General features: G+C 42.4%; 1 protein-coding gene across 1 annotated transcript; it reads right to left on the bottom strand.

The window, feature by feature from the left end:
* Positions 1-5781: 5781 nt before the first annotated feature.
* Positions 5782-10791, bottom strand: LOC116545571 (X antigen family member 5-like). Its single transcript, XM_032272112.1, has 4 exons — positions 10716-10791; positions 8482-8558; positions 7859-7976; positions 5782-6021 (listed from the first exon to the last, which is right to left on the bottom strand). Exons 2-4 carry the CDS (start codon positions 8548-8550, stop codon positions 5801-5803), a joined length of 408 nt encoding a protein of 135 aa, XP_032128003.1. The 5' UTR covers positions 8551-8558; positions 10716-10791; the 3' UTR covers positions 5782-5800.
* Between the last annotated feature and the right edge of the window lie 5550 nt (positions 10792-16341).

Genomic DNA, 16341 nt, shown 5'->3' with positions numbered 1-16341 from the left:
GTGTGTGTGTGTGTGTGTGTGTGTGTGTGTGTGTGTGTGTGTGTGTGCGTGCACGCACGCTCATGTACAAGCACAAATGTATGTGTGGGTGGAGAGAGAGAGATTGACTTTGAACCTAGCTCATGGATGTGTTGTGACTAGCAAGTCCAAATCTCGGAGAGCAGGATGTCAGGCTGGAGACCCGGAGAAGAGGCAATATGAGAGCACAAATCCAAGGGCAGTGTAGAGGCAGAACATTTTCACCTTCAGGAGGGACCCCAGTCTTCTTCTCTGAAGGCCTTCAAGGGACTGGATGAGGCCCACCGACATTGTGGAGGGCAATTAGGTTTACCCAAAGTCTGCTGATTTAAATGCTAGTTCTCACATAAGGAACACCATTCACAGAGACGTCAACTCTAGTCAAAGTGAACATTTCTCACGCATCACAGCCTAGCAAAATTGACATATCAGATTTCCCATCATGGCCATCTTACACAAATCCTATCAATGATGAAGGTCTATCTGACAAAGGCAGGTGACTTCCTAAGATTCTGTATTAACCATTTTTATATAGCCCAAGCCATCATTTTAGGCTCAGCACAACTCCATTCAGGAAGCTGAAGCTGAAGCTGAGGTGGATGCCTTCAAGGGATGAGGCAGTGATGGGATAGTCAGGGCATATATGTAAGAATAATCCCAGAGGGCACAGGTGACACCCCTGGATACAGAGAGTTTACCCTTGTTAGCCAACTTCAGAAGGACATACCTTCATCAGGCAGGAGCTGGCAAAGTCCCCCAACAGCCTCCCACTGAGGGACCTTTCCCTCTAAGGTTCCTCCTCCAGTCCAAACAATTGATTTGCATCTTTGGTTTAGGGGAACTGTCAGAAGGCAGTCATTTCAGGGTGGTCATTGACACGGGTTCCTCCTCTTCACAGGCGTGGATGACACCCCTAGGTGTTCTGTGTGGGATGTTTTGGAGCTGGGTCACCCCTGCTGTCCCATAGTCCCAGCTCCGTCAAGTGTGATTTTGGGTTCAGGATTCAGTGTGGTTTCAAAATTGGCCTTAGGGTATGACTGTGGGCTCCTCACAGGACGAGAGACCCACCATCTGTGCTGTCACTGAGTATCTCCGATTCAGTGTCGTACTGTGGGTCTACGAACACTGCGCTGACACAATGTTGATCCTGCCTTTGCTGCGTCTGCAAGTAATCAACCACTTCGTTCCATTTAGGCTCAGTCTTCTTACCCGTCAAGTTTACGAATGTATCACAAGCCAAAATAACAACTGAACTGGCGATCCTTGTGGCCTCGTTGGCCACCACAGGGCTGCTTAGGGACTGCCTGAGCTCTTGACACACTACAATACTGAATTGTGTGGTGCTGTCTGACTGGAATAGACTTACTCTTCATGGCAACAAACACACCAAACAAGTTTTTGGCACATACTACTGACACAGGGTTGGCCTTGTCACACCTCGATTATTTACAAATCACCTTCGGAATCCATACCATGTCTGATACCTGCCACAATGCTATTTAATTTATATATTTAAATCAAATAAGATTCTGAAGTCAAATGCATTTAAAAAGGTAGCTTGATATTCTTACTTGAAATTCCAAAGCAGTTAACACATACTAGAGATGTAGTTGTAAACAAAAATGGAATGAAAATATTTGAAATGTAAAAGGGACTAAGGAAAGATAACTAGTACATTTATCTTTAGTGTAACGTCTGCTTCCTATGTTATTTCATTTATTCCTGATAGCAAGCATTTAGTGTAAATATTCTAATTTCTACTTTAGAAATGGGGAAACAGTCTGACAGGATATAAGTGTCTTGCCCACCATCTCAAGGCCAGTGTGTGAGAGGCAGGATGGAATCCCACGGCTGTGTCATGCCATAGCCTGTAAGGAGACAGTGTAGGTGGAATCCAAGTAATTTTGCTTCAGCAAGTTTCCCTGGTTGCTTTCCCCCTTTGTCTACCTAGGCCCTAGTTCTTGCATCCAGCTCTATAGCCTAGGGAATTCTCACATATTTTTGTGGCAAATGGAGTATCTTAACAAAGGATGCAGATAAAGACATACACACGGGAAGGAAAGATGGAAGAAGAGGCAGGGAGCTTCCATGGCCTCTACGAGCATGCTACCCTCCATGTGTTCAGCTAGGCAGAAGCTCTCTGAACCCTGTTTTTTGGGTTTTGATGGAGGTTTCATTGTATAGGCATGATTGATTAAACAGTTGGCCTACCACTGGAAATTAACTTAACCTCAGCCCTCTCTGTGTCCTGAAGGTTGGGGATGGGGCTGAAAGGCTAACCTTCTAATCCCCCATCCTAGAGCTACCTAGAAGCTCCCAGCTATTGGTCAACTCACCAGCATACAAAAAGGCATCAGTATGTGGAGTTTCTACAAATTATAGTTGTATGACAGTAAGCAGGGTCCAGCACAATATATATATATATCAGCCAAATCAGAATACAAAGTTGGAAAAATTATGCTTTCTATTGAGACATGAGTCTCATTCACCCCGGCTGGAGTTGCAGTGGCTTAAACATGACTACTTTCATCCTCGAACTCCTAGGCTCAAGGGATCCTCCCACCTCAGCTTCCAGAGTAGCTGGGGCTGCACCTACACACACACAGGTATACATTCATGCATTCATTCATTTATTTTTGTAGAGAAGGCGTTTTGCCATGTTGCCCAGGCACATCTCAATCTCCCAAGCTCAAGCAATCCTCCTGCCTCAGCATCCCCATCTGTTGGATTATAGGTGTGAGCAACTTCACCAGGCCAAAATTTTCAATAGTGTCTATTATGTGAGAATAAATGAACAAAACACGTGCAAAACTTCTTTGGAGAAAACTGGAAAACTTTATTGAGATTTTTAAAAGTCAAATATCTCAGATAAATGCAGTTTGCATTCTTTCAGCTCGTCTTCGTTTAAACCTGTGGTTTCTCTTCTGCTGCAAGAGAAACATAACAGGAGGGAACATTACTAGCACAACTGTATTCAGATGAAATTAAAGGTATGCAAAGGACATCAAAGTTTTCATTTTATACAATGGACTAAAACCAGAAGCCCAAGAGTCACCACATGGCTAGCATTCAACTAGACCTCTGTAGACACTCTGAAGATACACTTCCATGCATATACAGTAGCAACATTGTTTAAGCACACCCTGCTTTTAGTGCTAGAAGGAAACCAAAAGACAGTCTAAACTCAGAACACATTAAATCAAGTGAGCCTATTAGAAGGGGCTTAGATTAGATAGCAAACATTGTGTAGAGTTTTACTCGAACTACAACCAGAACACAAAATCCTAAGAAACAGAAGGAATTTCTGGAAAAAAAAAATCCTTCAGAAAAAAATGTATAATTTAATGTTTTGGCTTGAAACTATGGCCTGGATATCCAATAGGCTCCTGCAAATAGTCTGAAAACTATCTTTTGAGAAAACAGTTAATGTCACATTAGGAAATACATAAGTGAAGTGAACAGAAAGGACAGTTTTGTGTTTTTTTCTCTCTATTGTGTGGAAGTGCAATAATATTCCTTTGACCTAGTTTGCCCTTCTTTTTTCTTTAACATACACTAACCATTTGCATCCAGTTTTCACCTATAGTCCTCATGTCAATATAAATAATGACACATTTTTCACTGGAAAGTATTCTGATTTGTATAGTTAATTAAATGGTCATATATGTTTTAAGGTATCACTATCATGATATATATTAAAATGTGAAAGAGTTATACATCATAACCAGTGTGGAAAAAAAAAAGGAGAGGGAAACAAATCGAAGAGTTTGACATCTGGAAAAGCTAAATATTTCCTTCTAAAAGTAACTGTTTTTGAGGGACAACTGGCAAATTTCACAAGTTCTTCCACAGCCTTTGTGACGTTCAGATACTGAGGTATTGCAGGAATATATTAAATAATGTAGGCATTTCTGGCGTTTCAACCGTTTGATCCACACTCTGAAAACATTAGTGTTCAAGAATGTATTCCCTTTCAGTTATGCCCTACATTCAATACCTGTGCCTTGTTCACTAATATACCATGTTGTGCCTTTTCCATTTTCTTCAAGATTGTTTAATCTACTGGATGCTCCCTTCCCAGCTATTTCTCAAAAAAAAAAAAATCTATTAAATGTATTACTTTCAGATTAGTTTTACTTTTGTTAATGATTTGCATCTTTCATTTACTGCCTGTTTCCTTTTCTCTTAAGTTTATTCTGTGACTCATTTATTATTTTAATATTATTTACACGTAATTTACTGTCTATTTTAATAAGATATACTTTTAATGCTATGACTATCCTAAGAATACGATTGAAGCTTGGTCAATAGGCTCCTGGAAATCGTCTGAAAACAGTCTTTTAATGTAAATAGTCTAATGAAGTTGTTCAGCAATGTGGAGTACAAACATTTAGGTAATTTCTCCCCTAAACAAGCAGTGCTTCGTTTCTTTTTTTTTTTTTTTTTTTTTTTTTTTTTTTTTTTTTTTTTTTTTTTCAGTGCTTCGTTTCAATTCAGAGGTTCTTTTAATTAAGTCAGCAATTTGGAAAATACGTCTAAAAGATACCTATGTAGACTACTCAGGACTTAGTACATTATAGTCTTTGAACTTTAAATCATATCGCTTGAAGACTCAAGGCAGAAACCTGTAATATATAACCTCTGATATGGTTAGAGGTTACCATGTGTGTCTTCAGTCTAATTACACACAGTAGCTTAGGAAGATTTACAGGAGAGCAGCGAGCATGCTTAGCACAGGCATCTTACAACCAGCTTGAACATCACTGATTTACATGTATGATCCCTATTTCATGAATCAGAAAACGTGACTATCTCTTTCTGTTTTATTATTCAGTAATTCAAGGCTTCACCGCAGGAAGACTTTAAAATGCAACCATTGGGTCTGGCAAGGGAGGTGGCTCAACCACTATAATCCCAGCACTTTGGGAGGCCAAGGCAGGTGGATCACTTGAGATCAGGAGTTCAAGCCCAGCCTGGCTAACAGGGTGAAACCCCGTCTCTACTAAAAATACAAAAATTAGTTGGGCATGGGGAGCACGTACTATTCCTAGCTACAAAAAAGGCTGAGGCATGAGCATCGCTTGAACCTGGAGGCGGAAGGTTGCAGTGAAAAAAGATCGGACCACTGCACTCCAGCCCGGGTGACAGAGTGAGACTGTGTGAAAAAAAAAAATAAATGCAATTGTTTAACACCCTGAGAGAATTCAGGATGTGACAAAATCCAAGAACACTCATGATAGTCTCCATAAAACGTAAACAAACATCAAGCAGAGTGCCCACTCATTTTTTTAGGGACAATGAAATCTCAACTTGGATATTATAATTGGACTGAAGCTCATTATTATGAAAAACAAATCATGAAAATAAGAATATCTCTGCATTCTCTCCAACAGAACTAGAGCATCCAGAAACCAGCACCGAAATGGATTTGAATCTATCTGATGGGCATTCACTACTTTCAGTAAAAGAAAAACGAGTTTAGAACTTATGAGATTTGTTCAGAATCTCAAAACTTGCGTTAGAGCTGGTACTAGAATCTCCTTCAGGGTCGGCATATTTCATACAAGGTGGCGTTACAATGTATTTGAGAAAAGCAGAAATGAGAAAATAATCTGAAAATTGTTAGCTGTTGGTGATACTCAGAAGAAAATTTTTTTGATTTGATGATTCCATATAGCTTTGACTCAATTTCTGTCTGTATCTGATAGTGTTTCACTTTTGCAGTCAGGATTCTGGGATCTGAACTACCTTCCAAAGAAAGTCTGCATTTAAACTCTGTTTCTCACGGGGCAGTAATGTGCTCTCTTTTTATTATCAAAAGTATAATATTGTGGAATAAAGAAAGCACATAATTTTGAATCTTAATGGATAACGTACCCCCTTCCGGCATTTTAAATTCCTCTGATTTTGGCACACTCTTCCCCTGTACATCACGACCATCTCCGCATTCACCCCCAGTCTTTGACTGAGACAGCTTCTGGAGATCAGCTTTCAGTTCAGGCACTAAAAAATATAAAGGATATAGATTGGAGCAGTGAAACAAGAATGCTAAATAAGGAAATGATCATATTCTTTTCCTCAGTGTTATGCAATAAAAGCCTCTAGGCTACTGTCGTAATAAATCTGATGCAAAGATGTCCCACTTTTGTCTTCCTGTATTATGATATCTTATCTTAAATGACAATCTGAGGATAAATCACACCACACCTACATTTCCCATACTTTACCATTGTGTATTATCAACACACAGCTGTCTAGGAAACCTTAAGGCTGCCCCACAGATAGCATTTTAATCAAAACTTAATGTAATTTTCTGAAGGTATACATCAATGTGTTGGTGGGCCTATGACAAATCTTATAGTCATGACACTCATCCCTTGTTGAGGTACCTTGAAAATGTTGGGGTTAGTCTTAATTAAAGTAATGCTTGGTCCAAAGGCCCTATATGTGACCTTCCATACATGAATGTCATTAATAAACAGTACAAAATACAATAGCAAAATCACTGTCTTCCAATGAGAGTGTGGTAACTGATATGCAAAGAAATTAATGGGCATTGATCACTGTCATATTCTAGAACCCCCTTAACAGTGAATTGCTAAAATAGTCCATAGCCAAAATTCTGTCTATCTTTAGTTTGAAAATGCCATCTGTTGAGGAAACAATTTGTTTCATGATAATCTTATCACACTTTGCGTTTAATAATTTAAAAAATACTGAAATGACTTTTAAAATCTCTTTCAAAATCCTACTAATATAGTTATCTGTAGGCCAGTGTCCTGAATTATCCACCTTTTACCAAACATACTGTCAAAAATACACACCAAAGGAAACAGTGGCTGTCATTCATTGGCATCTTTTCTGGGGTTGCTATCCTGCTTCACTGAACTGCATTTAGTCCTGAGCCAATACTGAAGTATGTTACAGTACAGACACATTTGAGTATTAAGCATTTTTAAGCAAAATCACTCACATTTTCTAACACAGATGGTGGGAACAATGCAAACCTTGGAACAAAATATAAATTCTTTCTCCATGAGTCAAGAGTTCTTGGTAAGTCTCAATCTCTGAGTGTCAGTTTTCTTATTTATTCATTCATTTAGAGACCTAGTCTCACTCTGTCTTCCAGGCTGGAATGCAGTGGTGCAATCTCGCCTCACTGCAATCTCCTCTGCCTGGGCTCAAGCGATTCTCCTGTCTCAGCAGGCTTCGCTGGGATTACAGACATGTGCCATAACACCCAGCTACTTTTTGGATTTTTAGTAGAGACGGGTTTTCCCCATATTGGCCAAGATGTTCTCAGATGCCACCTGACCTCAGATGATCTGCCCGTCTCAGCCTCCCAGAATGCTGGGATTACATGCGTGAGACACTGCGCCTGGCCGCAGTTGTATTACTTACAAAATGAGGCTAACATTCCTTTGCAAATGGGCTTTATTCAGGGTGTTATAAGGTAGGGTAACTTGGCACTCCAGATACTGTTAAAAGGTGCTTACAACACTGTGGACACCATGGCTGAGAAGATCACACTGCAACATCCTAAGAAGATCAAATTTAATTAGTGCAATAATGTACATTTTCATACAACAAATTAAATGCTTTCATCTGATTTAGGAAGGAGTGTATTTTCAAGCATACAAAATGCAGCTTGAAGAAAAAGAGAAGATTCATCACACCCAGGGACTGCAGGAAGCTGCAAACTATACCCATCACGTTTCTAGCCAACACTCAATAAATGTTTGAGATTCTTTCCCAATGTTTTCTTTCCTCCTGTTACTGGTCATGGCATAAGGCATGATGCACACATAGGCCTCCTCCCCCCATACACATTCTTTCTTACCCTTACAAGCACTTTGAATCTTAGCTCCACCCTGATCTTCTTCTCTCTTCTGACCAGGTGTATGATCCCGACTTTCAGCTGGTGGTTCTTCTCGTTGAGGCTTTGGCACACTGGGCTCCTGGGAAAAGGGGTGTGTGTGTGTGTGTGTGTGTGTGTGTGCAGATAAAAAAATTTCTTTTCAATGCATGTCAATAATATAAATATACATGTTACATAGATACTTCTGATCATATGCATGTTTAAAGACATGCCCCAACACTATCCAACACTATTCCACATACTTATTCTTCATAAAGTCACTCTTCCCCTAGAGAGATAACTCTCAGACTGTTACCCTCAATGGCTTTGGACGCCATTTTAATTTACGTGGGGTTGAATGTGTATACTGTGCTATAAATAAGCATGAGGAGGAAATCACCAGTCAAATCTGGGGAACACAAGATCACACATCCAAACAAGACTAGTATGTAGTCCTCTGGGCTACTCTTTCCTTTATGAGCTGCCATGATCACTTTTTATCAACATGGGAGAACTTCATCAGTATATCTAAACTAATTCTACAACAATACAACAGCAACAACAACATTCTGCTAATAGAAAACATCAAATGTTAAGTCACTCACAGCAGGCCTGGTCAGCTGAACAAGTCGCACATGTCGTAATGGTCTATGTTTTCTTTCTCGCCCACTCATATTTCACTCTGCAAATAGAATAGTGTGCACTTTAGGAGGCCGAAGTGAGTGGATGACCTGAGGTCAGGAGTTCAAGGCCAGCCTGGCCAACATGGTGAAACCCGGCCTCTACTAAAAATACAAAAACTTAGCCAGGCTTGCGGGCAGGTGCCTGTAATCCCAGCAAGTAGGGAGGCAGAGGCAGGAGAATCACTTGAACTCCGGAGGTGAGGGCTGCAGGCAGCCAAGCTTGTGCCATTGCATTCCGGCCTGGGCAATAAGAGCAAAACTACATCTCAAAAAAAATCAAATCAAACCAAACAAAAACAAAAACAAAAAATCCCAGAATATTGTGATTGGAAAAACGCACGGGAGAGGATACTATATTTGACCACTGCCAAGGCCATATGTTAACTTGCAATTTTTAAAAATTTGGTAATACATTGAAAAGTCAGTCAGAGGGCATGTATAAGTGTGTATGCCTTCTGAGTTGATTACTTGCACAACCAATTAAGTTTATCAAGCTAGCTGAGCAATGCCTTAGGGCTCATGGCAAGAGACACACAGCATTTCCAATGAGGTTTTGTTTCATAACTGGTGTCTTCTTGGTAAGGCATTTAAGAAAATACAGCTTGATAATTAAAATTAATGTGCCCACAGCTTTTGTCACACACCCATTTGCTAGGCCCATTTCCATTTAAAAAGGAAGTTTTGTTGGAATGGAGAGCCCAGCCCACCCACTCGAATTTCCAAGATGGAGTTGAGAAGTTGCCACACAGTTGTGGGGGATCCTCACCAGGCTGGCACCTGCCAGGTCCTCTATACAAACCCTGGGGCTGGGAACACCAGCCCAGAGTGTTCCCACTTTCCAGGCCCCTTCCTTACCACACACACCATCGCAGCCCTGATCCCCCTTGAGGAGTATGGAATCTGTCCTCTGTTAGGGGTTTCAGGCATTTCTGGGACTTGGATACTGACAACAGCACCCCAGCATCGCCACAGCTGCACTTAACTACCGTGCCCCACCCCTGCCGCCCACTCGAAGGCCCTTCTTCTTCGTTCACTCTGACTCCGACAATATAAGAAGGCCCACAGCCATGGAGCCGCATGAGAAGGACGACAGCCTCATGGCCCTTCTCCCTTGTAGTCACGGACCAAGAGGCCCGCCCCTCGGAAGCTTGCTGTCTCCTCCTCACCCTCACTCACACTTCAACTTCCAGTGGGATCTGCCTGTGGGCCTAACCGGCTGAATCCATTGTACATATCGTCTTGGTCTAGGCCTATCTTGATCTTCCTTGTCAATTCATATTTCACAATGCAAACAGAAAGCTGTGATTGGGAAAATGCACTTGACAGGGTAGGTATATTTGATCACTTCCATAGTGAAATGTCAACTTGCAATTTTTTAAAGAAATTTTGTAATGCTTTGAAAGTAAGTCTCGGGGCAAGTGAGTGTGTGCGCCTTCTGAATCGAATGCTTGCACACTCCCTTAAATTGGTCAAGCTACCTAAGCAATGTCTTAAGGCTCCTGGCCAATGACACAGGGTTATTTCCGATGAGGTTGGTTTCACAACTGGACTCTTCATCGTGGAGATCTTTAGAAAAATACAGCTGGTGAATTAAAACTGCAGTGATCACGGCTTTTATCACAAACCCATCTGCTAGGCCCATTTCTCACCTAAAATCAAGTTTTGTTGGAACGCAGGGTCCCACCCATTCGAACGTCCACCGTAGAGCTGAGAAACTGAGACGAAGCCCTGGGCGCTCCTCACTGGACACCTGTGCCAAGCGCTCTATATAGCTGTGAGCTCCCGTCTCTAACCCACTGTGTTCCAGATCCTCTCCTTACCTCCCACCCAGCCCTTTCCCAAGTCCTTACGAAGAAGTTTGGAATATATCCTCTCTCTGGGGTTCCTGGCCCTTTCAAGACTTGGATACCTCCAAAAGCACCCCCAGCGGTCTGCCCGTCTTTACTTGACCCCGCAACTCCACAGCGCAACTTCCTCCCTCATTCAGAACTCACCACAAGGCCCAAGATGGCGCCCCAGCATGAGGAGAACTATCACCTCCAGATTCTTTACGTGGGAGGCCATGGACCACACTGCCCCATGCCCTGGAAAACCACAAGCTCCTCCTCACACTCACTCACACTTCCATTCCTGTGAGGACTGGTCTGCAGACCTACCGGCTGAGTCTCAGCAGCGGTAGAAAGGGTCTGGACCGCAGTAAAGTAACCCTCACACCCTCACAGCTCCGCGACGTTCACCACGTGGTGAAGGGGCCGATGGGAAGACGCCCAGTCAACATGCGCACTGAGGCAGGTGGGCACACCAAGAGCATGCGCAGTGAGGTTGGTGCCTGCCTTGTGGGTTGTGGCCCTGCCTTCCTGCCATGCCCCGCCGTACCCCTCCTACCCCACCCCACCTGCACCTAGCAGTCCTGCACCCTATGCCAGGTCCCCACTGAGGACTTCAGAATGTGTCCTTGGTGGGTGGTTTCCTGTGCTTCCGGGACTCAAATACCACAAAGAGTTTCCCCTTCAAAACTCACTCTATGTTCACGAGGCCCTCTTCTGCCCTATGAACCTGCTGCCTTCCCTGTCCAGGACCCCCACTACAGCAAGGACAATGCTGCATCTTGGCCTGTTAGAAGAAGGACAGGGACCGCAAGATCCTTTCCCCTAGGAGGCCGTGGACCGTGCCCGCGGGCTCCTCCTCACACCCTCTCACACTTCAACTCTGGGAGGACTGATCTGCGAACCTACTGGCTGAGTCCTAGTGGGCACCGCAGAAGGAAGTCACTACGTCGCCTTGCACAGCTCTGCAGAGACAGAAGGCAGACAGACGAAGTGCATGCCCACAAAGGGACTTGTGCAGCAAGGGGCATGCACACTGAGTCAGGCACATGCAGGTCTGGCCAGGGTTTTCCCACTGTTCCCTCACCGAGTCCCAGGTTGTTTGTAGTAGAAAGAAAGGGACGCGAGACATTTTTTTTGGTTCCTTGCCCACCCATTCTCATGGATTCAGAAACGTAGAAAAGAGAGAGTTGTATGTTACCCTTAGTAGGGGGTGTGTCTTAGAAAGACCTTTTGTGACAGAAATAAAGAATTTTATGTCTACATTTACACATGCTTTTTTTTTCCTCAGGGTATTTTTCTGTTGCCCATGGTGGAGGGCAGTGGCATGACCATGCTTCTCTGCAGTTTCCATCTCTTGGGCTCAACCAATCCTCCTCACACTGCAACTTCCCGCGTAGCTGGGACGGCAGGTGGCTGCCACCATGCCCACCTAGTATATTTAGTGTATTTAATTATTATTTTAAATGGCAGGGGCAGGAGGGCATCACTGTGTTACTCAGGCTGCTCTCAACCACATGGGTTCAAGTGATCCTCCCATCTCTGTCAATTTTTATACATGCTTTTTATACATGCTGTAGATCCACTCAATTCACACTTCTATGCTTTCTTAAGGTTGTGTTATTGCACATTTATACCTCTCAACTGATAGCTGATTTCCCTGAATGCCTGTAAGGTAATCACTGGCCCACCCGTGAGTGTGGTTCTACCATTGGCTCACAGTGGCTTGGAAAGCCTGCGTGGGAAGTATTTCTTGAGGAAAGGTGCAGAGTTCCCAGTAACAATTTTGAAAAACAGTGACAACCAATGTCTTTCTTCCTTCCCTTTCCTCTGCTCATGTGCCAGGTTTTCTGTTTTCTCCACTATTAAAAAATCAGCATACAGTATTCTGTGATAAAAAGTTTTTGTCTCTTTAATCATCTCGTTTCATCCTCCAGACCTTTTTTTTTTCCAGAAAGATTGTGAACAGAAGGGAAAAAATATCTTCTGAAAAACAAATTATATTGTAAATTTAGTGAAAAGATTCATCATATTTATGAAATGGAAAGGGTGAAATCCTCAATTTGGAAAAAATTTAAAAATCAGTTTACATAACATCCATCCCTTTTGTCTCTACCACTTATCCTGTGAGAATTGTAGAAAAAATGAATTCCTTGCTTGTGGCAACTGCATAAAGTAGTCAAACTGCTGGAGCTTTCCATTAATATCACACATCCAGATGTAATAGCCACAAAACACAAAGCCATTTTACAACGGTACCCGAATTGGCCAGGCACGGTGTCTCACGCCTGTAATCCCAACAATTTGGGAGGCCGAAGCAGGCTGATCACCTGAGATCCGAAGTTTGAGACCACCCTGGCCAACGTGGTGAAATGCCATCTCTACTAAAAAAAAAAAACAAAACTTAGCCAGGCATGGTGGCAGGTGCTTGTAATCCAAGCTACTCAGAAGGCTGAGGCAGGAGAATTCCTTGAGCCTGGGAGGTGAAGGTTTCAGTGAGCGGAGATTGCATCATTACACTCCGTCCTTAGCAACAGAACAAAACTCCATCTCAAAACAAAAACAAAAGCAAAAACAAATGCACTCGTTTTTTAAATCTCATTGTAATTTCCCTCAAACCTGTAGCACTAAATTCTACATTCACAGACTTACGAATACCATGGCCAAAAGAAACTCCATCTCAAATGTTTAGACAGGGCTGCCACTGTGGGGGGCAGCCCAGCTGAAGACAAGGCTGGAATGTGTCTTCACACACCCATCCACTTTTTGAGACAGGGTTTCTGTCTGTTGCCGAAGCTAGAGTGCACCGCACGACTTACAGCTCATCAAAACCTAGGACTCAGGTTCAAGTGATCCTACTACTTTATCTTCCTGAGTAGATGGGACTACAGACATGTGCCACGATGTCCAGCTAATTTTAAAAATTGTGTAGAGCAGGGGTCTCACAATGTTGTCCAGGCCGGTCGTGAACACCACACCTGGCTTCAAGGGATTCTCCTCCCTCAGCGTCCAAAAATACAGGGATTACAGGTGTGAGCCACTGCATGTGGCCTTTTTTCCTCACCTTTTTTCTTTTATCTTTGGCTTGAAGTTTATCTAAGTCTTTGTTTGCTCCAGCCCAGGAAACTGACTTTTTCCCTCCCACTTGGAGGAAAGGGCAATTCAAACGTTCAGGATTCTTGATCTACTGAAAGTTCATTGGCAACAATTGTGTCCTATCTCTACCCGCCTGCAGGAGAAAAAAAAAAATTACAGTCAGCACCAGGCTGCACTTTTCCCCTATACATTATCCTGTGCAGAACAGTGGTTGAGGGATCCAGTGAACCAGTTCTCTTGCAGTTGGAGGGATTATTGTTAAATGCTGTGAGTACAAGTATTTTTAATAATAGACAACAGCTCAGCTGTGGCCTCATACTATGGAGAAATCCATAGGCTCCCAAGAGTGACAACTTCATCATCGCTGCCCCTTCCTTTATTCAAAGAAAGATTTCACCATGTTATAGTGAGTCAAGATCTTGCTGGTGAATCACACTGTTGCTGCCACTATGTCAGGGACGACCAAGGTCACCCTCACCCTCAGTGATTCACGGACACTCTCTGCTGTCCTTCTACAAACAACACTCCTAACTCAAGCCAGCCCCCTCACCTCAGGTCAGTATACCATGCCTCCCAACTTGTTACCGGCCTCGCTCCTACAATGATCACGCCTCTCTCCTGAACCACCCACTGCTCCCTCTACATTGGATCATTACCCAAGCTAAAGGAAAACTCACTTTCTCCCCACATGTCATTTTGTAGCTACTAACACATTTATCCGCTTTCCTGCAGAGGAAAACTGCATGAACTTATGCAACACAGTTCATTAGACTCCAATTTCAAAATTATCTACAAAGGAAAATGAACCAGAATATCCAAAATGAATCTGAAATATAACTTCGGGGAATTCACCCTACATGATGGCAGGATTCACATTAAGTCTATGTTATTTGTTTGTTGATTATGTTTTCAGTGCATTGGAAGAAGGTGACTTCCTTCTTGTCTTAGGGATTGATCCCATATACAGGGAGCCATTGATGGTTCAGGAGAGAGGAGTGATCACTGCAAGAGCAAATCCCCTGGGAAGGTGGGAGGCATGGGATCCTCAGGTGAGGTGAGGGCCCTGCCTAGTGTTAGGAGCATTGTGTGAAGCTGTTGATTAGGAATTTTAATCATCCAGCCCCATACGGCAATTATGTTACTTCTCCAGTGTTCACAATAGTGTTGTATTGGGGAAAAATCAACAGATCAAAATGGAGTCCAGCAACAGACTCACAAACACAATAAGCTGATTTTCAGAAAAGGGGCAAAGGCAATACAGGTATTGATCGACTTACGACCTATGCAACTTACGACCATTCGACTTTACGACCACAATCGCTAGCCACGACTGCTCCGCTGTAGATTTTTGAAAACACTACCACATTTTGATGTGTATCAAGAATATCACTACCGCCTGGGAGGCTGTGATGACAAAGTGCATGAATGGCATCTTGAAAAATTGTGTTAAGCGCTATGTTAATGATTTTGACGGATTTGACAGTGAACATGAACTTGAAACGATTCGGGAAAAAATAGTAAAACTCGCTAAAGACCTTTCTTTGGCGTGTGAAATGGAAGATGTTGAAGAGTTGCTAGACAAAGAATCCAGAGAACTTGCAAATGAAGAGCTAATCGAACTGGAAGAAGAGTGGCGGAAGAAGAAAGAAGAGAAGCAGAGGAAGAAGAGGAGGAGCCAGAAAGAAAGTTCACCACTAAGGGATTATCAGACGGTTTATCTTTACTGAATAAACTTCTTATACATTTCGAAGCAATGGACCCAAACATCGATTGCAAGGATTGAACGGATGGCACACGATGTGTATCGTTCGTATCGTGAAATTTATGAAGAAAAAAAGAAATATACAATTCAGACAAAGCTCACCATGTTTATGAAAAAACCAACTCCCGTAACCCCAACTGCTGCCTCAGATGACGACATCAACGATCCGCAGCCAAGCACCAGCGGCCAATAAAATGTTTCGGACATGTTTATATATTTTGATATGTTTTGCAATTGGGAAAATGTTTCCTATGCTATTTTTTTTACACCTGTATTTTGTATTTTTGTATACACTTGTATTTTGTAATTTTGTAAGTTTTACAAATATTAAACCAGTTGTACTGGTAATGCAGTGTTTTACTTAAACCTGACGAATGTAAAAATAAGAAACAAAATGGTGTAGAGATGATACAAATGGCATAAAATGAACAAAAAAAATTATGATATATAACAATAATGAAAGAAAATTATCATAAAATATGACTTAAAGATTTTTATAACGTCATTTCACAGTACTGTACATATAGCCTACTCAACTTACGACCAAATCGTGTTATGACCGGTCTGTCGGAACCAATCATGGTTGTAAGTTGAGAACTAGCTGGTAGATAAAGATTACCTTTTTAAAAAAGTTGTGTTGTTTGCTTCTGCCTCATGGACACTACATTAATTGTTTTTTATTCCTCTGGTTCCCCTCCCTGTGTTTCTCCTCTGCACTTCAACTGCTCTTCTGTTTGTCTGTCTGCCCCACCACAGTGCAGTATTTCCCACAGCAAGTACCACTTGTATTTGTGATATGTGATATGTCCATCCTATCAATGATAAACCAGATCAAGAAAATGTGGCACAGATACACAATGGAATACTACGCAGCCATAAAAAGAATGAGATCATGTCCTTGGCAGTGACATGGATGGTGGTGACACCCATTATACTTAGCAAACTACCGCAGGAACGGAAAACCAAAACCGTATGTTCTCACGTATAAGTGGGAGCTAAAAGATGAAAACACATGGAAACATGGGAGAAGCATTGCACAACTGGGCCTACTGGAGTCCAGAAGTGGGAGGAAGCAGAGGATCAGGAAGAATATCTAGT

Source organism: Sapajus apella, unplaced genomic scaffold (genome assembly GCF_009761245.1).
Source record: "Sapajus apella isolate SASKATOON/1434 unplaced genomic scaffold, GSC_monkey_1.0 scaffold290, whole genome shotgun sequence".
Lineage (NCBI taxonomy): Eukaryota > Metazoa > Chordata > Mammalia > Primates > Cebidae > Sapajus > Sapajus apella.
The sequence above is the reverse complement of the archived record's forward strand: the minus strand, read 5'-3'. Positions and strand labels throughout refer to the sequence as shown.